The 26,219-nt window shown below is 41.8% G+C and overlaps 1 protein-coding gene across 1 annotated transcript; it reads left to right on the top strand.

Annotated features, from left to right (window-relative positions):
• Window positions 1–949: 949 nt before the first annotated feature.
• On the top strand, window positions 950–25,974 carry erbb3b (erb-b2 receptor tyrosine kinase 3b). Its single transcript, XM_050065811.1, has 28 exons — window positions 950–1,272; window positions 4,068–4,222; window positions 4,314–4,500; window positions 6,608–6,733; window positions 6,823–6,885; window positions 7,041–7,159; window positions 8,969–9,110; window positions 9,971–10,084; window positions 10,167–10,284; window positions 10,370–10,443; window positions 12,240–12,330; window positions 13,072–13,274; window positions 13,701–13,833; window positions 13,928–14,021; window positions 15,789–15,946; window positions 16,041–16,097; window positions 17,338–17,479; window positions 17,592–17,711; window positions 17,831–17,929; window positions 18,034–18,219; window positions 18,307–18,462; window positions 18,595–18,670; window positions 18,780–18,926; window positions 19,007–19,104; window positions 21,037–21,213; window positions 21,326–21,397; window positions 21,695–21,986; window positions 23,315–25,974. Exons 1-28 carry the CDS (start codon window positions 1,200–1,202, stop codon window positions 24,235–24,237), a joined length of 4,395 nt encoding a protein of 1,464 aa, XP_049921768.1. The 5' UTR covers window positions 950–1,199; the 3' UTR covers window positions 24,238–25,974.
• The last annotated feature ends 245 nt before the right edge of the window (window positions 25,975–26,219 follow it).

Raw genomic sequence — 26,219 nt, forward strand, 5'->3', positions numbered from 1 at the left:
CTCCTGCTGGATGGAAAACTGCTGGCTGTGAGTTCAGCTTGATGCACAGATAATTCATGTGTACCTACACCATGTTACATTTAAAGAGGCTTTATTTCTTAGTGACTTGGTGATCACATCAAAAGAGATCAACACTACAATCATATTTTATAATGATTAAATAGTCCTACTATTAATAAAATCCCCACATACTTCCAAACAAGCAGCAACTGTCCAGCTATCTCTCTCTCACACAAAATAAGATTAACAGTACAAGTGTCAGAAGCAGTTACTGATATCCATCCATTAGCGACTCGCAGCTTCTTGTTCAGGAATCTCGCCTGCTCTGGGGCCATTTTCTCAAATTAAGCGTGTTCTTGTTTTGGGTTCAGAAGTCACTTGACCATCTGACAATGTGGCCCATTGTGACAGGCTGCTCCATACGCATCAAAGAGGTGATTAACCAGTTGACAGGGCTGCTGGGACAATACTGCTCTTTACAGGGGGAAACAGTGCAGCCACTCACAGCACTGGGCTTCTGACTGGGAGACCACAGCACTGCTTGCACATGCAGCAGCTGACAACATGAAACCAAAATAACTGCACATAATGGGACGTGTAGGGAACATGGTGTTCACAAGGATGATTTGTTTGCCATTTTAGAAGCTGCATATTTGTATTAATTATATTTCTTATGTCTGTTTGGAGGTATTTTATTTGTTAAGAGAAAATAAAAGCAATATTTTATAATAAAAAAATAATATTCCTCATGTATCTTAGAGGCTTTTACCCGCTTAGATGCTCGGTGCAACAATTAAAGCAGCAGCTCCTGAAAAAATGACGGACCAGTCTCTGATTGGTGAATAAATCGGGCTCCTGGCCAATCACATGTCCCTCTCTGGGAGGGGAGACCCAGCTTCAAAATAAACTGCCACTTGTTCGTTGTTTGCAGTTTTGCAATTGGCGCGATTTATCTGCACTTATTACTAATATTTGGTGCGAAGTTTTAAAGGAGGAGCTGTATTTCTCTTTCACTTTGACCACATGATATTGGATTATATTTTTCCTCTGTCTCTCTTTATATCTCGTCTTCCAGAGACAGAACGTGGAGCCTTATTATTTTTGATATTTTTTTATACACATCCATACTTTGGCTTCTCGGAGGACTACCTAAAGCTGTGTGATATGATAATATATCACTGAATAGATTCGACTACAACATGATCCAGTGGCAAGTCATTTTACTGTGTGTGACGTGGAGGCTACAAACAGCATCATGCCAAACCCATGAAGGTAGGGGGATTATTAATTACATATCAGAAACTTTGTCGTGCATGTTTTAATTAAAATTGTTAAACCAATTTTTATTTTTATTAATTATCTTATTTATTATTATTATTTTCCTGCTTGAATTCACCTGTTGGCACTTACTCTTCAGCATTTGTCTGCCCTTAAAGGTCACAGCTTTTAACATGATATGCAACTATATATTAGAACATGATAGAATAATTAACATTTATGTCATCTAGACTCGTTGGAGGCCAAGATGGCTGCATTTTAAAAAACTGTAAACCTTCATTTCTTCCTTTTTCTTTTTTTTTGTCATTATCATTATTATTATCAATTATCTAATCAATTATTTCCTGCTTGAGTCCACCTGTTGGCACTTAATCCTCAGCATCTGCCTGCCCTGCAAGGTCACAGCTTCTAACATGCATTCCTGGAGTACAATATATAACATGATAAAATAAAACACAATTCAACAGAAGAGAATATAGTAATTAACATGGATGCCATCTGGACTTGTCAGAGGTTAAGAGGGCAGCATTTTAACCCTCATGTCTTCTTTTTCCTTTGTCTCAGCTCACACAGTACTCACTGTACTCTCCTCTCTGAGAGCTTTTTTACTGTTATTACCGGGCTCTAATCAAGGCCTTTAATGCAGCAATATATCAGCACTTTATATACTGTTAGTGACGACTTGCAGCAACATTAATGTCATGCTGGAGACAACATTGCCTGCATGGCAACAATCCCCTAGTTGTTAAAAGCTACTGAGGACAGCTGGTCCTGTTCATGTTGATGTAAATGCAATCTGCAGATGATTGTTTTTGTGATAATGACAGTTTTCTTTTTGAAAGGTCACTCAGTTGTTTGGGTGATGCAGGCATGCATGTGTAGTCAAAGATATGCAACTCTCTCACTTAAACTCTGAGTTCGACTTCTATTCTATGTTCACTCAAGAGAGCCATGCATAAAAGTAAATGCATGGGGATATGTTATGGTACAGCAACATGCAACAAGCTTCCAAGGTTGTAAGATTCTGGTTTATACCTCTGCATGTTCCCGAAGGAGACAGGAGATGTGACTTGTGTTTATGGCTGCAGGTGCCACATCTTTGCACATAAATGTTCAGCCCCATAGTTTTTGTTGGTCAGTACGAGATGGTGTGCATGTCTCCTTCCGTTCACGATATTTCCCTTCCCTCTGCCAGAAAGTCCTACTCACACACAGCCCATTGTCCGTTGGTATGATCTCAGCAACGCAGACCCCTCAGACACACACACACATACGTACGCACCATGCGCACACACAGAAGCACTGTCTGTCACTGCATCACTCTTCAGTCACTGGGACACACTGTCCACATTTATAGCTTTACCACAATGAGGAACTTTGTCTGGGAAGAGCCCCTCTCCCTCGACCCTCGGCCTCCACTCCATCAGCCTCAGGCCTGGACTGCTCCGTGTACCAGGGTTACAGCCTGCCTGTTTTACTCTTCTTCACATCAAACTCTACAGTCAGCACAGCAGCACACACAGTGACAGGAAGACTCACAAAACCTAAAAATACTTCAGAGACATATATAACCCCCACACTCAGACATTCATCAGTTCTTTCCTTTTAAAGCACCATATTGTGTTTTTGCCTGTCATTTTCAAAGGCATGCTACATTTTGGGTAATTTTTTTTCTACCAAGCTAAGGTTGGTTTCCATTCATTTCTGGATGGTATTAAATTAAATTAAATTAGGAGACAACAACTCTTGAAACCCTTTGTCAAAATCACATTATAGCTGTATTCATAGGTGTAGATTTCAGGTGGGACACAGGCAACACATCTCCCTTAATAATAATAATAATAATACATTTTATTTATCAGCGCCTTTCAAGACACTCAAGGTCACTGTACATAGAGCATAATATTTAAAACATGTGCATTTCTCCCTCCATTAAAAATGTGAGAGTAACAGCACTTTTATTCAGGTAAAATTAAAGACACATAAATGGACACAGAAGAGGAACACAGTGGTGCATAGACATTCACCAGAATGGAAATGGTGTGTTTGGTGTCAGAATTTTCTTGTGAAGGACCCCCAAACCCCCATTTTTATTTTATATGATTTCTGATTTCTGATTTATATTTATATATAATGTAACAGACAAAACATAATACAGACTTGATGTTCTTGCTGCGATGTAAAGTATATGGTCTGTAGTACAAGGATTTACATATCTAAGATACAAAATCCTTACTCTGTGAAAGAAATAGCTGTAAAACACAACTCAAAGAGGGGCCTGATTTCACGATTCTCCAAAAAAAAAAATCATGGACGGCTCCCAAAGCTCAAACACAATCCCTTAACACCCATTTTAAAATACTCCAATATAAGTGGGATAATGAGAATATATGTAACTCCAACCATGTTAAATGAATTCAATTCCAATACCCCTGACATATGTAATAAATATGGAATAAAGGGTACGCTATTTCATTGCTTATGGAGCTGCCCAAATATCCAGGTATTCTCGATAGTGTTTTTGGATATCCTTTCACATGTCATAGGTGTCAGGTTGTCTGTTCGCCCCAAACTGTGTATCCTTGGAATTTTTCCTGTAAACTGTAAACTAAGCAAGGCAGATAAGAAAATGACACGCTACTGCTTACTACAAGCATGACACACTATAGCCAGACTCTGGAAATCCACTATGAGTTTTACATTGACCCACAGTTCTCTTCACCAGTCTTTAAATAACCCTTTGAGTATCTCTTGTTCTGATATATATCTTTCTTCACTGTGTACGTCAGTGGTGTGTCCTGGTACGCAGAACGGACTGAGCTCCACAGGTTCTCAAGAGACTCAGTACAACCTGATTAAGGACCGCTATGACAGCTGTGAGATCATCATGGGAAACCTGGAGATCACTCAGATTGAGAGTAACTGGGACTTCTCCTTCCTCAAGGTAAAAAAAGCATCCTCTTCCTCTCTGCCTTGTCTTTTATCTTATTTATATGTGCAAAGCGTAGACCTGTGCTCCTCTTCTTTCCCTCCAGACAATCCGTGAGGTGACTGGCTACGTCCTCATTGCCATGAACCACTTTCAGGAGATTCCTTTGGGACAACTACGAGTCATCAGAGGAAACAGCCTCTATGAGAGACGCTTTGCTCTCTCTGTCTTCTTCAACTACCCCAAGGACGGCTCCAACGGCCTGCGGCAGCTGGGGCTCGCAAATCTGACAGGTAGAATAACCGATAAAAAAGAAGCATGGACTGAAGATGTCCTATGTGCAAGGTTTGAAAAGCATTTTTCTGAGATCTAAGGCCTTTAAAACAGTGAGAACAAAGGCATTAAGACTCAATAGCATCAAAAAGAAAAATGCAGGCCGTGCTGTCAGTGGTGCCTGGGAAATTTTTCACAGGGGTGGCCAGATGAGACCACAGAAAATATTGAGGTGAAACACCAAAACCAATTTTTATGCAATTCAGCCATTTACATTTTATTAAGGCATATTTAAGGGTATGGCCACTTGACTGACAGGCTGCGTGTGAGGCATCGCTACAGTCTATAGGTGTTCCGCACAGAAATCTTGCACACTGTTTAACTGTTCTATTTGTTGTGAAAATTCGCAATATGTGCCAAAATCAAAGGACACATTATCTCCTTTGTCTTGCTACACTGGGGTCACCTGTCTGGCTGGCACCACTCTCTCTCTGTCACCACATTCTGTGTGTGGTCCACATCCTTCTCCTCGTTATCATCATCCACCTGAATATTACTATCTGACCTGTTGAAAGTGAGCTATCTGAGTTATGAAATGATTCTGTGCACCCTGTTCCTCTGTCTTGTTGCGGCTGTGTCCCACTGCCACATTTTCTTCACCGATTCTTGGTCAAACGTCTCTAAAGTCTTCTGATGGATGCAGATAAACGCAGAAAATCCAACCTGTTTGGAAACTTTTAATGACGAACGAAAGTTTCGGACTCTGTGCAAACGTGATTAACACGTCATGAAATTGTATTTATTTTTAGATGTGCAACAATTTCGGACAAAGTGTGAGTCCTTATGAGTCAGATCCACCTCTTCACCTCAACAGCTCTACCTTCTCATCCAAATGTGGTCACCTGTGGCTCCAAAAAAACAAGATGTCGAAGCAGCCGAAATGTCGAACTTGAGGCAACAGAACAGGAGTCGAGAAACTACTAGATGACATCATCGCAGCTGTGTCCATTATTATATACAGTCTATGGGATACACCTATGCAAGTTTAAAAACATCCCATAGAGGCGTCTAATTATTTTTTGATTACTTTGGTGGGGGAGGTCAGTGGGAGGCCAGCATTTGTATCAGGGTCGCCTTGCCCCCCTTGGCCACCCCTTGAGGGCACCACTGCAGGCTGCTCCTCTAAGTAAACTTCTTTTAGTTTTGTTGATGTGCCATTTCATTGGCAGAGAAATACAGATGTTGACAGATGTTATAGTGTAGCAGGACAAAATGTTGTTCCTAAGTGGTATAAAAACCAGAGGTGGTGATTTATGGCAAGGCATGCAAGGACTCGGTTTTAGTCTCCTCTCCCTGATTCCCAAAATCTCTGACATCTAAGAGGCCTTTCTCACAGCACCTGTTTTGACTAGTTGTAGCAGGAAAAGCACAGGTGTTACTAATAACATTAACGTTGGCTGTGTTCTGATCAAGTGTCCCTGTAAACCCTGACAGTGTGACTGTGAGCCAGTGTGCACAACACCAGGACCAGGGGTCTCATTTATATACATTGCGTATGCACAAAATGAGTCCTGAAAGAGGCGTACGCCATTTCCCATGCAAAAGACCTGGTGGAAGAAACTCTGACCCATGCTTACGGACGTTTTGAAGATGGGAAAAGGGAAATGGAAGCGTGATTGTAGAAACTGTTGAATATTCTTTGCATGCAATTTTTGGCTTTTGTCTGTACGTATGTATTAAGTATGGATCCTACAGCTTGCTTTATAAATGAGACCCCAGGACATTGTTGCTGAAGCTATAGACATATTTATGTTTTCAAAATGATGATAAAATACTGAGGAGTGGGACAATTTCGGCTCCAAGAATCCATTTAAGGATCAAAACAGATATTAGAAAGAACCTATGGGGCCTCACAAAGATTTCATATGTATCCTAATTAAAAAACAAGATTATTAAGGTTGTTTATTGCCTGTACTTCCACCCTTGCACCCACTGGTATACACACAGGAAGCATTTTATATTTACCCAGTGACTCTGATTCGTGGGCTGCAGTCTGAGCATCTGCTGAAGGATATCCTGTCTACTCTCTCTCTATATAAATGTAATTTTTCACACATTTCTTCACAGAGATTCTGGAGGGAGGAGTGCAGATTATCAACAACAAGTACCTGAGTTATGGCCCTTGGATCTTCTGGCAAGACATCATCAGAGACAACAGTGCTCCTATTGACATCCGCTACAATGGAGAGAGAGGTTGGTGCTGGTCCTGTTTCACATATCCCCAAATTATCTTTGGATTGTCTCTTTCTTATAAGTGCTCCCTGTCTTTGTCTCTCTCTCAGGCCCATGCCACAAATCGTGTGGAGATTACTGCTGGGGGCCAAATGAGGACCAGTGTCAGATCTGTGAGTGCCCAATTGTTCTGACTTTCTCTCTCTCCTCCTTCGTTGTCCTCACTGTGTCTCTTTTCATAGACAGAAAAACACACACACAAAGACACAACACACACACATGCACAGCGGTGACCTCTGTTCAACCCCGTCTCTCCTGTGTGTCTCAGTGACTAAGACGGTGTGCGCTCCACAGTGTAATGGCCGGTGTTTTGGGACGAGCCCCAGGGACTGCTGTCACATAGAGTGTGCAGCGGGATGTAAAGGCCCTCTGGACGTGGACTGTTTCGTAAGTACTTCATCTTTGAAGAAATGAAGAGAAAGGCAGTCTTTGCAGACACACTGTGGGTTTTTCATTCTTCAGTAACAAAGGAAGCTAAAAAGAAGCTTTGGAAACAATGATTTCACTCCTAATTTCAATTATATGCCTCCAATCCCATTTGATTCTATCGTAACATATACGATTTTAAGGACCTTAGAGGTGGATTTTATCCAGTTAGAAACTATGCACGCACTTTTGATTAAACTCGCATCTTCCAGGCAGCTAATGGTTTTTGTTACAGTAACACTGTACAGCAGTGTGGTATGGAAATCCCCGTTTGGTAACACACTTCAGCATACAGACTGTTTTTAGATCTTTTTGTTTTTCGTTGGTTAATCTGGCATTTAAGGCAGCTGCCGAACAGAAACAAATGGATTATTCTCTCTGAGACATCAGCTTATGTTTTGAATTCTGGGTTTGATTTTAAAACAGCATGTGAAAACAATAGTTCATGGCAGCTGACTTTACAGTACTGAGTGCCTGGAGGATAAACAAGACTAAGAGACTGAGTTCACAGCCAAGCTAGCAGCAGTATAGGCTCTACCATGGATGTATAGGCTGAAGAGAAAACAGCATTGGAGGCGTGGCTCTGTTCATTCCTATGATAGTTGCTCAGTGGCGCATTAAGCCAAAAAAAGTTCGACTTCCTGCGTGTAAAATAACCTGGATCTTTCTTTCTCTCTTGAGCCAACTGGCTTTATTCACATTTACAGCCTTCTGCTAACTTGAATGGGGAAAAAATGATTTATCCGTGCAGCTCTTGTAGATTTTCAAAATATGTTATTAGGCTGAATTGGAATTTGGGATCAAACCCCAATAGTAAAAGAGGTCGGGGAGGGACTGATTTATAGAGGACAGTTGTTGAGAATTTTTCTATTGAATCCTATTAAACAAAGTTTTAATGCCTCCGTTAATGCACAATGATATCACCAATATGCAAATGATCATATGAAATCAATCAGTGGTTTTTAGTGACTATTGGAGCTAGTGCTGTCTACTTTTATTGGAAAACAGTTGGCAACACTGTTGGCCATTTCTTATATTGGCTTTGAAGTCCGACTCACTTCCTGGGGGCCTGGGCTCCACTAGGGCCAGAGGTACTTCAAACTAAATGCTAACTTTTAGCATGCTATCACGCTCACAATTATGACGCCACAGTGCTGACAGCGGATATAATATCAACCATGTTCACCATCTTAGTTTAGCATAATAGCATTCTTTAATTTGCTAACTGGAATATCATAAAGATAAAATGGAGTTTGACCTGATTGTGCTTGATGAAATGTCAAAGGTCATCATGAAGAGAGTATGAATCTGCAAAATTTCACAGCAGTCCATCCAAAGTTTTTGAGATTTCATGAAAAGCAAAAATGTCTTTTGGTGGCGCCAGAAAAAAAAGTCAGAGGATCACCAAAACCACTAAAATAATCTACTAAGATTTGTTCTGTAGATATCTGAGTCAAATATGACCAAAGTCGGACATTTTACATCCCCATAGAGCCATGCTGCTATCACGGCTAAATATCAGCCTAAAAGCTTATACAGTGTTATTTTGGAATGCAGTTAGAGGTCATATTAAACAGAGGTGATTTGTATGATTTTAGCAAAAACCTGAAAACCATGGTTATAGGTTCCTGTGAAATGATTTCTTTACTGTGTGATCCATAATGGATGATGACAGTAATCATAAGTTTGACTCGTGATGTCATTGTTTTTAAACAGATATTTCATTTTGTAAATGTAAATGTCTGTTTGTGTCTGTGTGTACTTGTATAGGCATGTCGTCATTTCAACGACTCTGGAGCCTGTGTGCCTCAGTGTCCCCAGACTTTGATCTATAACAAGCAGACGTTTCAAATGGAGACCAACCCTAATGCCAAATATCAGTATGGATCCATCTGTGTCTCCCAGTGTCCCAGTGAGTCGCCTGTGCTTGTTTGTGTGTCTGCATCCTCAGCATGTTGTCTTATGACTTTTGGTGCAACATAAAACGTAGCCTGCTTCAAACAGATTCTTATGTGGATGTCCCTCAGTGTTGATGGTAAATGTAGTCAGCTGAAGCGATCAGTTCGTCAGTGTGTGCTATGTTGACAGATGAAGCAGAGTACTCCTGCTCACCAAGCATTTCCAGCAGCACCTACATGTACCACGATGCACTGTGTGCAGTGTATCACCACCAGATGCTATTACTTGGTTGGCACAGACGTAATATCTGTCCTCTCTGCCCTGCTGGTCTTGGCTGTCTTTTCCAGTTTATCTTTTGGATCCGGAAAAAGGTCTCTGGCACAACTCTGTCCAAGCTAGGAGTAAAACTTTAGTGCATAGTTACACATCGGCTCTCTCTGGGATGGTGTCAGCACCTGCATCCAACAAAAACTGCACACAGTGAAAGGGAAATTTACTGCAGCAGAATGATTCAGCTTCTGCTGGCATTGGAGGGCAATTTGAACAAAGGCACCATCAGCCGGTGTTGGCTCTCGGCAGCTCAGGTTCTTTAGGGTCCCTAGTGGCCATATCCTCTTGCAGCTGCAGCCTCTGCTTCTCTCTGCTGCATTTCTTTGGCTGCTACGTTAAACTATGACTCGACTGAATATGGCTGAATACCTGAGTCAGCCAAAACACTGTAAAATGTATCCTCTTCTGTAACATCCTCTGCACTTTTGGCTGCCATTTTTGCTCTTGGAAATGTAGCTGGTTTAGAAATCGAAAGCCTTTATTGTCATTGTAATGCTGTTTCATCATGGGTCATCATCATCATCTCCTTCTTTCCCCTTGCAGCCCATTTTGTGGTGGATGGCAGCTCCTGTGTGAGCGCTTGTCCTCCAGACAAGATGGAGGTGGAGCGAGAGGGCCAGAGGCAGTGTGAGCTCTGTAGTGGACTCTGCCCAAAAGGTTAACACTAAAAAAATACTGTTTGGTTGTTACACTGAGATTATTTGTCAGTCATCGAAGCTAATGATGGTCATCCCTGTAGTGTGTGAAGGCACCGGCGCTGAACACAGGCAGACGGTGGACTCCAGCAACATCGACAGCTTTATCAACTGCACCAAGATCCAGGGCAGCCTTCACTTCCTGGTCACAGGGATTCTTGGGTAATTGTGTGCCCTGCATGATGGAACTCAGAGTGTGGCGATGTACGGTCAGCTTGTTAATATGATTTGTTTTTATTCTTCATAGAGATGACTTTAAAAACATCCCGCCCCTGGATGCCAAAAAGCTGGAAGTGTTTCGCACCGTCAGAGAAATAACAGGTGTGTATATATACAGTAAAGTGTACTGTTCAAACTCAACCATTTTTCCAAGTGTACCTGTATGTTTTTAAATTGATATCCTCCCTAGTTTGGAATCATTTAGTATACCGTAATTTTTTTAGACTGCTCCATGATCTTGTCAAAGTTACATTCAGTCACATGGTAATACAGCTGTTTATAAATAAATACCATAAAGAGAAATAAATAGGGATGGGTGATGCCATTAAGTTTGGTTTTCATCTGATACCATGTAATACAGGACCTGAATCACCAATATCAATACCGACACTTTTAATTATTAAAGGAGACTTATGTTCTTTCATGTAGGAGAGAGCAGTGTGCTTATGTAACAGTGAATGATGACCAGTTACAGTTTGAAAGTTTCAAACTAACCAATACTAAAGATCTGATTTCACTAAAATATTAATTTCAGTACTGTACACCTGGATATTTATTGTCTGAGCCTCTCTGAAAAGACTCTGCCAGTGAACTCTGTCTTTGTGTCAGAGGTCTGGATGCTGAGGCATCTTCCTCCTCCTCCCTTCTTTTCCGTTTTTCTCCTCTTTCGTTCAGTCATCGCTGCATTTATGTGTCAGATTAAACTAGTCAGGGTGCACACCACTATGCAACTGCTTTGAGCACCTGGTCATGGCGCCAACGATAGCGGCCATCAGCCAGGGCCTATGGGCAGTTGCCACAGTATGCTGTGTGTGTTGTTTGAGTGCACACAACATGACAACAGCAGTGAAGAAGCAAAAAGAACATGCACTAGAAGTGTTCAATGGAGTGTTTTTGGCATTGACACTTTTAGTCTTTACTACAAATGGGTACATAAGAAGAAGAGAGAAACTGATCCCTTTTATATTGGTATCGAGCCTATTAACACTAAAATTGATCTTCAAAATGAAAATGTAGTATCTGTGGTATCTATATTTTGTTGTCAATCCACCCACCCTTGGAAATAAGTCTTGGATACAAGACAGCAGAGTGTGTGTTGTTGTTTTCTACACCTAAGATACCTATTGCATTTATCCATCTAATAATCTGGGAGATTGTCACTACAGTATATGCCACTGATTCTCAATCCGGGTGGGTCCCAGCACCCATTAAGAGTTGCCAAAGCTTCACAGGGGGTCGCTACACTTTCTTGATTTTAAGGGGTGTAAGAAAACTTCTAAAAACATACATACAGTAAGCCGATATCTCAGCATATTGTGTATTTCTTAATGAACTTGTTATTTTTTAAGTTTATTTAAAACATTTTTTTTTAATTTAAAATAACATTTAAAAAAAAAAAAAAATCTAGCAGAATAAGGGCAACATGAAGATCTGACCCCACGCTATACTAACAGAACCTTTACTCTCTGCTTAACAGCCTTGTCCTGCTTTGGAAAAGTACACAATGAAACAACAAATAGAACAATGGCCAAGTGTCAGAGAAGAAGTGAACAGTAAAATATCAGAAAAACTCATCTCTAATGCAATATGTGAAAATAATCTGCTCAGAATCTATCCAAATCGCTTATTTTACGCAAACTTCCTGCAGTTATTGTGTTCACTATTTTGGTTATTACATACACAGTTTATCAATTGTTCTGTACTGTTATTTTTATGCACTGAATATGATATTTAATATCCATAAAATATGTCACCTATCCAAGAATCGTCAGTTTACTCAGTGATCGAAAAAGGTTGGGAATCGCTGCTATTTGAAATATGCTATAAATGGTCCATAACAGTCGACAGTATCTTTATAATTCTAATGTTTAAATGTTATCACTGTGTTTGATTGTCAGATATCCTAAACATCCAGTCGTGGCCCAAAGAGCTGAACGATCTGTCTGTTTTCTCGAGTCTCACCACCATTCAAGGGAGGTCGCTCTACAAGTAAGGCCTGTTTACACACACTCATGTGCATGTTTAGAGTGGAAGTTGATGTACCTGAAAATTAAATCAGTAAAAGTCAAAAATAACCTGATAAAACACTCATCTTGTTTAATTCTACCTCATTTTTTTGTTTGGCATCATAGTTTGTCTTCTATTGTGATATCGCCTCTGAGATTTCTTGCTTCTGTTTTGCTTTGTTTGTCGGAACACTTTGTAAACCCTGTTTTTACAGGTGATAATTATTATTATCATAACATGATGAAGAATAGATTTTCAAAAGCCACCAAAGCCTTTAAGATGTAATTACACATGCTTTTGGCTTCAGGCTGGTTCTGGTTCTTGTGTTTTAATCTCATGTTGGTCTGTATTACATGTGAAGTGTGTTGCATAAGCGTGTGTCATCGCTGCTCTCTCACACACTCCACACCCTCCTATCTGCTATAAGCTGCTCTCTGTGTTAACACCTCATGACGAGCCCCCCGTGTATTGTGCTGACACTTTCTAACCTCTTATCTCTCTCTGTGCTGCACAGCTGTGAACAGGTATGGACTTCATGTGTGTGTATGATCCCTATAATGTAGATCCCCTAGCTGCAATATGCCACTCGGTTTAGATCTAAAACAACATGTTATCCTTTGCTATATGCTCATTTTCAAATATTTCTCTGACTGATTTGAATGTATTTTTCTTCGTTTTCTTTTTGTCTGTGTCCTCCTCCGTCCTCCAACCCTCCAACCAAAGGCGTTTTTCTCTGATGGTGATGCGCATCCGCACTCTTACCTCACTGGGTCTGCGCTCTCTCCGGGAGATCAGTGACGGCAGTGTGTACATCAGTCAGAATGCCAACCTCTGTTACCACCACACCATAAACTGGGCGCAGCTGTTCAGAGGCCGCAGAGTTCGAGTCAACAACTTCAACAACAACAGGCCGCTGGCTGAGTGCGGTGAGGACAGACTGAACAAAAACTGCCTATAATCCAAATAAAACATTGATTTATTTTGTTATTCTTTGAGCTGCTTTCTCTGGGACTACAAATACTGATTATTTTTTTCTTAAAGACAAAGATAGCGTCCTCAAATATCTTGTTTTATCCACAACCCAAAGATATTCAGTTTACTGTCATAGAGGAGTAACGAAAACCAGAAAATATTAACATTTAAGAAGCTTGAATCAGAGGATTTGACTTTTTATTTCTTGAAAAATTACTTAGGCAGGTTAATCAATTATCAAATTAGTTGATGATTAATGTAGTAGTTGAATTTAGTCTCTATATTGATATATTACATATATTTTGGTCTGTAAAATTAATTCCACACGTCATCTTCTCCTTCAGTTAACTGATGCTCTTCTCATATTGTTGTGTGTGTAGTTGCAGAGGGCCATGTGTGCGACCCGCTGTGTTCAGACTCAGGTTGCTGGGGCCCGGGGCCCGACCAGTGTCTCTCATGTAGGAACTACAGCCGAGACGGCACATGTGTGGGCAGCTGTAATTTTCACTCTGGGTCAGTAAATCCATGTATGTGTTCATATTCTTGCTGATATGTGTTGAATTTATTCATCTTATCTGACTCTATATTTTGAACATCGTGTCCCCAGAGCTCCGAGGGAATTTGCAGGACCTGATGGCGAATGTGCCGCCTGTCATCCAGAGTGTAAGCCTCAGAGTGGGAGAGCCAGCTGTACTGGACAGGTAATCACTTTCAGTCAGTGCCTTTGTATGGATTCTGACTTGCATTTGTCTGTTTACCTGATCTTAATATTGTGGGGGGCCTGGCTCTACAAATGTACATAAAACGTGTCCTGCCACAGTGGTATATATATAATCCTTTTTTGTCCCACTTCTTAACAGTTTCACTTTGTTTCACTGAGTCTCCCCTCTTCTAAACTCAAATCTACAACCCTGATACAGTTATAAACCATTTTCCAGCAGAATTAGGGTGAATATGGGGGTTATTCAAATGCGTGAAAACCCACTTAAAATAAGCAATAGACTCATTTCCTATAGCCAGTAGACCAGAGCAGTGTACACGACCCTGCAGCAGACCAGTATGCCTTTCTGGGTTTTTTTAGTGGTGTATCTCATTTGACGTCACAGATATAAATATAGAGCCAATAAAAATGTACGGGGAAAACTTCTTCTTTCAAATTCTGCACCGACTAATTTGGAATGATGTTCGAGTGCTGCTTGAAAGGAGATGGTCAGAATTTGCGATGGCAAATAATTGCATTGTTCAGCGAAATGGGCGAAACTAGCATGTCCAACTGGGTGTCATGTTTCCATCACTGCTGATCAGTGGCGTAAGGTAGTTACAGTGGGCCCCAGTGCACGTTATTATGATGGGCCCTCGTGCACACTATTGTTCACATACTGTTTCATCACATGATCCTTTCATAGATTATATATAGCTTATGTCGAATAAGCATATGATTTTGTTTCAGATGCTACTGACTATTTTACAAAAAAAAGGATTGTATTGCCTTTTTCAAGGGTACATATATAGCAAAAGGCACCTTTTTGAATTTAAGGAGAGTTCAATCAGACAACTCATGTTTTAAATGTTTGTTTCAGCAGCAGAACATAGTTAGAGTTTGGCGTCTAGAATATTCCCCCCCTTGGCCGGAGCCTGCAGGTGGATGCTGGGGCTGAAAGACCAAGCAGCAGTACTGATGCAGGGCAGCAGCAGCAGCATAGACAAAGCAAAGGGAAAGCTAGGAAGATTTTGCAGCTTAAATAGACCGCCATATAAGGAGGGCGTGTTTTGTAGATGACATGTAGAGTGACGTATGACTAGAGTGTGTATGAATCAGTGCAGCTTGAGTTGACTTCTGAAGTAGCTTGCAGGTGTCGCTCCATTTCTTGTTTGAATATAGGCATATTTCTAAGGTGACAGTCACTCATACGGGCCCAGAGAATGGGCCATTTATATTTACGCCCTGCTGCCGATCACAGGCAATCAGAGCCGGGGCTGATAAATACACGTGACTACTGCAGAGTCAGACAAAAGCCAGATATTAATGGGTGTCAGTGTTTTTTTAATCCAGTGGGAAAGGGGCTATATAAATACTGTCTAGACATGAGTTACTGTTTGCCCTGCATTAGAATAAAATTGCTCTGCTGACTATCTAATCATCTTTAAACCTCTGACGTCCTTGAGACACCGTCTGTCCAAAGTAAAATCTACAACTAATCTCTACAAAATGCTGACGAAGTCACTGCCTGCTTCCATTAAGACATTTTGTATCGACTCTCTGCCACTCCTCGTCCATTATATATAAAATCATATGCAGCAGCTAATGGTCTTAATCATTTACTCTGTGTTGGAATCAGTCTGTAGGTAGAACACAAACGCAGTTTCTTGCACCGTAGCCCAGTGCATTGCAGGTTACAATGCCTCCCCATGGAGTTATAAATAACCTCCCTCATCATATTTTCTGCCTTCCTCTAATTCTATGACAGGGTGCAGATGAGTGTGTGGAGTGCGCCAACCTGCGAGATGGTCCTTACTGCATGTCGTCATGTCCCACTGGTGTGAATGACGGACAGAGGGGACTGATCTTCAAATACCCCAACAGGGAGGGTCACTGTGAACCATGTCACCACAACTGCACACAGGGGTGAGACTGGACTCAAAGTATATCTTTGTATTTTCATGAGTTTATCCACAGATGTGTCACAGTAATTAAATAATGATGTGTATATCTGTTACAGGTGCTCAGGCCCAGGGTTAAATGATTGTTTAGAGGCAGTCAGGCTGGCAGTTAGTAGGTGAGTGTTTCCCCCTGCTGGTGAATATAAAACACTACACTGTTGCTGTTCCTTCTTTAATAATTTCCTTAGTCCTATCTTGGTCTCAGTTTAGGTGGGATTGACTATAACACTACACATATGTGCCCAAAACTATATGTGGTATGATAAGGAAAAATGCCACAACAATTATTTAATTATTCATTGGTCCTGAAAGCTGGTACCAACATACTTTGGGCAGTATCTAACAGTACAACTTGAATTTTTTTAAATTACATTTTGTTTATCAAATGATTTTGATTTTGTTTTTATATTCCATATTTGTGCATATCTTTAATATTCAACTTGATATGAGTGCATAGATACCAAAAACTCGATTGTGCTCCCTGTAGTTTCTGAGATGCAGCCATGTTCTTAACATACCTTATTTGGTCTTTGGGCACATGGGACTGCTGCTTTCACTAAGATATAATGGAATATCAGAAAAACTGTGGTCCCATGTGCCTAAACACTTGATATAGTATTATAAGAAAAACGAACCTTTCAGCTAAAAGGTTTGATTATTAAAATTAAAAAACAATAAGAATTTGATTTGCAGGCACAAATAGGTTACGGAAATGACCCCCTGTCTTCTGTCTCTTCCGTCTTCTCTGCCCAACAGAGCAGAGTGATAAATTCAGTCTCTGCAGTCCTTTGCTTCTTTCTATTTTTCACTTATAGATCTTTATACAGTAATGTAAGCTTATTTAAAACCCCTTTAACATATTGATCCTTTGCGTAAGTTTCAATTCATATATCTCATGTGAGCACACTATCTGGCAGCACTCAGTGCCCATGACCTGTGACATATTATTGAGAAGCTGTGTCATCCCATAGAAATCATGCACACAACTAATGAACTAATGGAAACTGTAATGCCAGTCTATTATATATATGTTTTGTTTAATATTCCTTACCGACCACCTCTTGCAGTGTGAGTATTTATGGACATCAGTAACTTTGCCCTTCTATTGGCTTAATGTAATTGGTCTGCTTCTGTTTGTGCACGACATGCATAAGAATCCATTCCCTGTTTGTTTACTGATCAGTGTCTCAGCTGCTGGAGCAACCAGCTGACCTCACATCGACCTTGAAGAAACCCAGTTTTTGGTGAATTAGATCTGCTTGCTGCCTTTGCCACAGGACATCAGTTCCTGACAAAGCAAAGCCTTTTTTTTTTTTTTAACCTCTTATCAGCATCTCTTTCTGCTTCACTCTGCAGTGGTCAGATCACAGGCATCGCTTTAGGTGTCCCGGCTGGCTTGATTTTCTGCCTGGTGTTGTTTTTCCTGGGTGTGCTGTACCACCGAGGCCTGGCCATCCGCCGCAAGAGAGCCATGAGGAGGTACCTGGAGAGTGGAGAGGTAAGACTTAGGAGACCATCCAGCCTCATAAGCTACTTCTGCTTTGGCTGCTGCGTGCATTTGTATTCAGAGAGGGAAAAATCATCTGGGAATTGATCTTGTTTTTTGGCAGAGCTTTGAGCCACTGGGTCCCGGAGAGAAAGGTACCAAGGTACATGCCCGCATCCTGAGACCCTCAGAGCTGAAAAAAATTAAAGCCCTTGGCTTGGGGGTTTTTGGCTCAGTGCACAAGGTATTTATTAACCTCTTAAATATATATGTGCAGATGTAGTTTTAGTCTGAGGCCTTCACAAGTTTCACAGACTCATGTGAACTGATTCGCCTCCTGCTGTACATCTAATTGTGTTTAAGGGTTTCTGGACTCCGGAGGGAGAGACAGTGAAGATCCCCGTGGCCATTAAGACCATCCAGGATAGCTCAGGCCGACAGACCTTCACTGAGATCACTGATGTGAGAATCAGAGCTTCACAAAAGTTATGACATCACACAAATAGCAATTAATGTGACATATATATGACATTTCAGAAGTATAAAAACTGTTGCTCTCTGTGTAGCATATGCTTTCCATGGGCAGCTTGGACCATCCCTACATCGTTAGGCTGCTTGGCATCTGTCCAGGTCCCACTCTGCAACTGGTGACCCAGCTCAGCTCACAGGGCTCCTTACTGGAGCACATCAGGCACCACAAGAACAGCCTGGACCCACAGCGCCTGCTCAACTGGTGTGTGCAGATTGCTAAAGTGAGTGCATCTGGACTTTATGAGCGACCAAATGTTATGAATACCAGATTATTGAGAGCATATACTGAACGTATGTTTGTGTCTCAGGGTATGTACTACCTGGAGGAGCATTGCATGGTCCACAGGAACCTGGCTGCCCGCAACATCCTGCTGAAGAATGACTACCAGGTCCAGATCTCTGACTACGGTGTGGCAGACCTCCTTTATCCTGACGACAAGAAATATGTCTACACCGACACCAAGGTTGTTATGACTCAACGAGTTTGAGATACACTCTGAATTGTTGAGTCAGAGCTAAGTGTTTTTCACTGTCTCTTCCAGTAATGTAAACAAAGCAATCTGAATGACTTCTCTGCTATTTGTCTCTTAATCCAGACACCCATAAAATGGATGGCTCTTGAGAGCATCTTGTTTCGGAGATACACTCATCAAAGTGACGTTTGGAGTTATGGTAAGAGGCTGTGTGTTTGTGTGAGTGTGTGTAGTGTTACACACTATGTACCAATAAAATAAATTTTTGGCAGGCAGTGTTTAAATGTGGCGTCTCTCCTCCCGAACAGGGGTGACAGTGTGGGAAATGATGTCATTTGGGGCGGAGCCTTATGCATCCGTGCAGCCTCAGGAGGTGCCGAGTCTGCTGGAGAAGGGCGAGCGACTGTCACAGCCCCACATCTGCACCATAGACGTCTACATGGTCATGGTTAAATGTGAGTGTGTTAAAACATTGCAGCCCGTATGCACATACACACAAAGACTGGATCTAAATTGTTTTGCTTCTTCTCTTTAGGTTGGATGATTGATGAAAATATAAGGCCGACCTTCAAAGAGCTGGCCAGTGACTTTACCCGCATGGCAAGAGACCCACCCAGATACCTTGTCATCAAGGTGAGGCGATCATGGTCATTTATCTTACAGCCAGGTGTGGAGTGGGGGGTCAGGGGGGTGGCTTTTGGGGCTCCAGCCTTGAGTGTTTACTCAAAGGAAATCTGTGTAAATGTTCTAATGTTTGATTTATGGGGCGTCCGGTGGCTTAGTGGGTAGATAAAGCATCCCATATACAAAGGCAATGTCCTTGCCGCAGCAGCAGCAGGTTTGATACCAGCCTGCAGCCCTTCGCTGCATGCCATCCCCCCTCTCTCCCCGTCAACACCCAGATCATCCTATCCAAGGAAGAACGAAACCATCCTATCCAGCGAAAAATAATCTCTAATATACGATTCAGTGTGTTGATGACCACATTTACTTGGCATTGTAATTTGCAATTAGGACAGCCCAGATTATTACGGCATACATTTAAATGTGGCATATTTGTCAGATAAACATTCACTCTGTGAACTCCACTCCAGCGTAGCGTAACAAAAATTGGTTTCAAGATTAGAAATGCTGCTTACGTAAATTCCTACCCTACCTATGTAACTTGAAAATAGTAACATCAGCCAATTTTTGCCTCTTTTTAGGTGGCAGGACTGAAATTTATTCATCTTCAACATTTGTTGTGTGACGGTTTCAGAACAATGACTGTATATAAAGATGGATGATGCATCTCTGCTTCCTTCCACTGTACAAAAATGAAGCCAAAATGTCCCGGATATGGCCGCTGCCATGTTGTACTTGTGACATCATTTGGAGTCTTTGCAGAGGCAACATCAAGATGCAGTATCAAGTTTGAGCCATCAGACCTATTTCAAGCAGCACCACTGATTGCTGACACTCAGTTGACACACAAAGCTGTCATCAAACCCCTTTTACAGCATCAAAAATTAATTAAATCCAGTCTTATCAGAAAAATTAAAACATAAGCATGCACCAGTGTGATAAGAACTATCTAAAATTGCATAGACTATGACTTTGAAAAAATTTATTTGACGTTTATTTTGATCTTTTAGTTTGGCCCATGTCTCATCTGCTAACATAAAGTGTGCAGGCTTTATGAGATGTACCGCAGCCAGCCACTGGGGGTGATCGAGATGTTTTGGCTTCACTTTTGGGGAGCAGTCTTGTCGTCCATCTTTATTATATAGTCTATGTTTTAGAATGATGAAGACAGTTGTAGAAAAATTAGATACAAAATAGGGAGTAGGGTCTACAGGATGATATTTTAATTTGGTAAAAAAAAATTTTTTTCAAATGGCTTGAAAAAAAAGTGCATATATTTGCCAAAAATGGGGGAAATATCTCCCTGGGGAGCCCAGCCGCACTCCAACTTGGGCAGTGACTTGCGGGGTCAGAGACCAACGAAAAAAGGTGTCCTTTTACGTTGGCATGATGCATGGCTGGCTGCCATTATAGTTTAGTGGTGCCCAGTGGTGTCAGGGGAAAATGCGGCAGGACAAAGACTAAAGTTAGGGTGGCAAAAGGCGGGTTGAAGGAGTGGTGGATGGGTTCAAACACCGACTTTCAACTGAGAGAGCGGCATCCGCGTCCCGTAAGATTTTAAAGCCAAACCCTGTTCTTTTTTCCTAAACCTAACCACATGCTTTTGTTGCCTAAACCCAACCATGTGTGTTTGCGGTGTTGTACCAACGTAGTGCATTTATTTTGAAAGAGACTGTATGTAAACGTTAAATTTCCTGTGAAAACAGAAGTGTATTTTGAAAGAAGACAATGCATGTAACAGGAAGAACTTGACACTGTGTCCCAGAACGTCAACAACCAACGCGCCCAGGGTACCTTGCACATCATATGTTGACATGGAAAGCATGCCTCCGGACCCCCTAGGTTTGGAATTTGCCCCAAATGTTTACAACATCTGGCTCCGCCCCTGCTTACAGCTGATTACTTTGACTTTAAACCCTTTACTTCCATGTATTTCTGTAGACTGAAGGAGGAGAAGCTGCCTCGGTAGAGATCCATCGAAGAGAATCCGAGCGAGGGCTTCTGGAGGAAGATTTGGAAGCTCAAGACGAGGAGGGACTGGAGGATGGTTTGAATACTCCTCCTCTCCAACACTCTCCATCTTGGAGTTTGTCTCGTTCACGGATTAATTCTTACAGGGTAATAAAACACGCCTTAGATTAGATAGTCAGATACTTTTTTTTATCATATTTGTGACTGGAGCAGAGCCAAGAAAACCAGCACATAACACTTTATCTTCCCTGATTTGTAGAGCGGTACCTCTCAGGCCGGACCTATTGGATACCTGCCAATGACCCCCAGCCCTGTGGACAGTATCCGCCAGGTGATACACACTCACACATTCACACAAACAAACACATTCCCACCCTGTAACTGCACAGGTGATACAGTGGATATATTAAGCTGTAACTCTGAACAGCTTCTCTTTAATCAACATTATTACCACACTTTGCAAATAGCCGTAATAAAATCAATCTTACGACCCAGCGCTGCCAGCAGGTCATTACCTCAGGGAGTGAGACACATTCAACGTGTCATTCTGCTCCCATTCGTCTTGTTTAAAAATAAAAGGATCCATTATCTATGAGCTGCTGCATCAGTTTATGTCTTTCTGTCTCAGCTGTGGCTTCAGAGGTCTCGACTGAGCTCGGTGCGGACGCTGCCTGAGAGGTCAGAGTTCAGGGGGAGTGGCAGAGAGGCAGAGCTGCGTGAGGAAGGTTTACGGACTGGGAGTCTTCACAGATCCAGGTTTGGCTCAGAGAAGGGTACGCCTCGTATATCCATCAGCCGGCACAGGAAGCTCTCATCAGCATCAAGTCCATCCTCGTATAAAGTGTGGACGGCGGAGGAAGAGGACGAGGTGGACCACTATGGCTACGTCCTGGCTGGGTCCCCTGTTACTCCAGAGAGAGGTAATGTGTCAGCAATAAGATGGGAGTATGATGAGTCATCATATTACTTGCTTGACTCAGGGGCTCGCACACATTTTACATTTCAACATTTCATACTTTTCCAGACGTCTTGGGAGATTTTTCAGACCGTATTTGACGTCTGAGTACAAATTACCAGCCCTCATAAAACTTGCATTTACCCACTGTGCTGTTCAGCTCACACTCCTACACAGAAAGTTGGATAACGTTCCGCTTTCGGAAATCTCTGCGGAAAGAGGAAGTAAACTAACCAGTGCTACCTATAAATGTATTATTTTCCTTTAAGATATTGAATAAATGATGTTATATCCTGCTGAGACCCTGTGTCCTAATATGAGGTCGTGTCTATTTGCAATTCAGTGATATTGCCACATTTTCTTTCAAACGAATTTGGTTGCAGACATCTGGATTTGGTTTAGTTATAGGACGCTTATTGGGACTTGGAGGATCTGGTGGAATTTTTTTTACACCCTCTTAAGGAGAATTTAATCTTTTCCAAATGCAGGTGGTACATCCCATCCTTCACGAGGGAAGAAAGGCCAGGAGCCCGTGTTTGCTTCCAATTTAATAATATCAGTCTGCGTGCGAGTAGGGTTACAAATAACATCATATTATGTAAGATCAGAACCTTTAATACCAAACAGTGCAGTCAGTGGATCTTGATCCACAGGTCTACCCAGTACGTCTGATAGTGACTGAAAAACATTTTGCAAATATGTTGTGACTCTTGGGCAGTGCCAAAGCATTGGGTTAGTGAGGCTGGTGACTGCCCACAATGGTTGCACACTGGACTAATATTTGGATACATTTTACAGAGCTTACGTTTTGTTATGTGAAGTCTATGCAATATTTTAAATAGCAAAAGTCCACATCTAGCACAAACTTAGAAAGAATGTACCAGTAAATGGGCTTTTGTCCATGACTCTTCTGATATAGCAACCCCCAAATCCTTTTCCCAGGCTACTTTTGAATAATCTAGGGAGGCGGTACAATGTAAACATGAAATTGCATTATAAATAACAGAGGTGCCTCCTTTGATTGTTGGGTTTGACAGAAATATAGATTCCAATGGGCGGATTGATTGGTAAACTAGGGAAGGGGTTATAAGGGATTATTTGTAGAATACCAGCGTGAAGAAGATTAAGACGAATAGAGTAGGACTGAAAAAGAAGTTGGGGAGCAACTCTTTCTTTCAATATAGAGCCAGGAAGGCCTGTTGACTGTTTTTCAAATAAGTGGTATATAATATGATAAACAATACATAATCAAGGCTTCTTCCCTCTGATCTTCTTCCTTCTACACCCTCACAGTTTGCAGAGTCTCTCACTCTGGGCGAAGAAACTCACGACTGAAGAATAATCTGTCTCTGGTGGTGATAAATCCATCTCAGGAGTATGAGATCATGAGCAAAGAGTCTGGTGCTCCTTCTTGCTCCACCAGCGGTGTCTCATCACAGGCAGACGCCCCGTCTGTGGCAGTTTGTCGTAAAACATCACCTTTACCCTCTCCATCCATCATGGCTCTGTTACCTGTAGAAGATGCGCCTCATGTGGAAACTGTGATGCCAGTCTCAGCTGTACGGAGTAAGAAAGTAGATGAGGGTTGTGAAGGAGGTGCTGCAGAGCAAAGAGACTCCACAGAGAAACGTGAGCGCACTGAGGACTCTGACAGCGGGATCAGAGTTGTGGATGACCAAGGGGAAGCAGCTCATGGGCTGGGCAGGTATGAATACATGGATATCAGGCGATCCGACTCCACAGAGGGAGAGGATCCAGCATGGGAGAGACGGGGGAGTCAAACATCTGCAAACAGTGCAGGGGAGACAGATGAAACAGACCAAAAAGTGGAGGTGTTGAAAAAAGAGCTGGAGGAGGAAGAGGAAGAGGAGAAGTACCACAACACAAATAAACAACATGCACTCCAGGGGAGTGTGAGCGGGATGGTCATGCCCAGGCCAGATGTGCTCACAGCTGGGGGGGAAACGGTGGAGGAGTATGAGGAGATGACCAGATTTGGAGTGATGCCAAGCGGATGGGAGCAGGCGGACTACCAGAACCTCCCTGTGAAGGGGAGGGCTGTTCCTGAGGAGATGGGCAGTGGCAGGTGTGCCGGGATCGGGGGATACATCAAGGTGTGTGCTGGCATGGGGGAGCCTGGCAGCAACACATCATTTGATAACCCAGACTACTGGCACAGCAGACTGTTCCTCAAGCCAGATGCTGTACGTACTTAATAATGTGGACTGGGACAGAGACGTAGCAACTTTACTTCCTGTCATAAATGTGGCTGTTTTTTAAAGTTTCCCAGCTTTTTATATTTGATTACCAGCATTCAATAAACTTCGAAAGATAGAAGTGGTGAAAGAAATACACCCTTGAACCTCATGTCACAATTTTAAACAGCAGAAGTGGGAGTATGTCACACATCTCATGCAATTCCGAAGTTACTGTAGGGAGAATAAAGCAACACATGTCAGGTCAGACAAGTCACAAGTCAAGTCATATGAAATTCTGATGTTCAGGTCATATGTTTGACCAGCCAATAAAACAGTGAGTAAGCTAAAAAGACACATTTGTGTGCCTTTGTTTTGTGGTTTTGACAGACAAAGTTGGATGTTGTGGTGGTCACATCACTGATCTTTGAGCTGCAGACGTTAGATACTGTTCTCTCCTGGTGCCATTGACAACATAATCCTCGAATCCATATTTAGTATTTTTGGACAGCTGTAGCCCCCACCATGGCAGCTGCTGCATGCCTTGGCCTCCATTGGCCTGCTGCATCCTAGAGGGTTGCCATGTTTGCATGTATTGCACCAAAATCACCCATTTGTGTTTCAAAAACAAAACTTTTCAATATCTAGACCAGGGGTGTCAAACTCATTTTAGTTAATGGGTCACGTGCAGTCTGATTCCATCACAGGTGGGCCAGACCAGTAAAACCATTGCATGATATCCTATAAATAACAAACATCTCCATTTTTTTTTTTTAAAGAAGTACATTTAAGAATGCTCATCCATTTACAAAACAGATGACAAACAGCCTGTGATGTCTTCAGAAGAATAAATGTCATTTCAATAATGTGTCTCAATTTTTTCCACAATCATTTTCCACATTTTTCGTGTTGTGATCCTGACGTCACCACACCAAACTGAAGTGAAAGAAAAGATCTGTACTCTGGTCGGGGTGGAAAAGCCTCTGAAGCAACATTTTACATGACGAAAGCGACTCAGTGTTTAACTTGCGCCTGAAACTTGGCACTTCTAGACCTTCACAAGTGCATCACTATTGTACAAAATCATCCAGTGGGCCGGACTGGACACTTTGGCGGGCCGGTTCTGGCCCTGGGGCCATATGTTTGACACCCCTGATCTAGACAAATGCAAAAATTTAAAGTGTTTCAAGTTTGAGTCAAGTCTAAAGTCATGATAACCAAGTCAAAGCCAAGTCTAGCCTCTTATCAGTGTTGGTCAAGCAAGTGTCAAGTCCTCAGATTTGAGACTTGAGTCTGACTCAAGTGATGTGACTCGAGTCCCCCACCTCTGTGATGTTTGTGAAACCAGCTGTGAGTTGACACAGAAATAAAGAGGTCAACACTTGCTGGAGTTTCGACCTCTTTAGACTTCTTTCTCCGCTCCATGCACCTTGGAAGAAGGTGAAGTTGTGCCAGAAGCCCCCACCCCAGAGTACACCTGTGAACTTGAAGTGTATGATGAGAAGTCCCTGAATTTAACAGGCATGTAAAGTTGACCTTACATCTGTATCTGTATTTTTACTTGATAAATTGGTTTGTTGGATACAGTGTTATATGTCTCAGCTGCCAACTGTAAATCCTTTGTATCTATGATTGCTTTATTGTGACAAGATGTGTGTGTTGTGCTGCAGTATGAGGTCACCATGTCCCATTTATAAGAACCAGTCGTTTTGTACAATTTATGATAGTATGAATTATTATATTAATGAATAAATGCGATTATTTTGCAAATAAAAAATGAGGTGTCATTGATTTATTTGGTACAACAATAAAACACTTGAGCCTTTACATTCAGTTGTTTTTTAAAATCATGTTGCAATATGATATTCTTCATTATATAAAACAAAAAACTAGTTATTTCTGCACATCTCCACCTTGTGTGCGGTCACACTGACACAGGCAGAAAATGAGATGGAGGCATGTGAAGCGCTGACGCACTCGCGCGCGATTTGGTCAGAGGTTGA

This window comes from Epinephelus moara, chromosome 16 (assembly GCF_006386435.1).
Source record: "Epinephelus moara isolate mb chromosome 16, YSFRI_EMoa_1.0, whole genome shotgun sequence".
In the NCBI taxonomy this organism is placed as follows: domain Eukaryota; kingdom Metazoa; phylum Chordata; class Actinopteri; order Perciformes; family Serranidae; genus Epinephelus; species Epinephelus moara.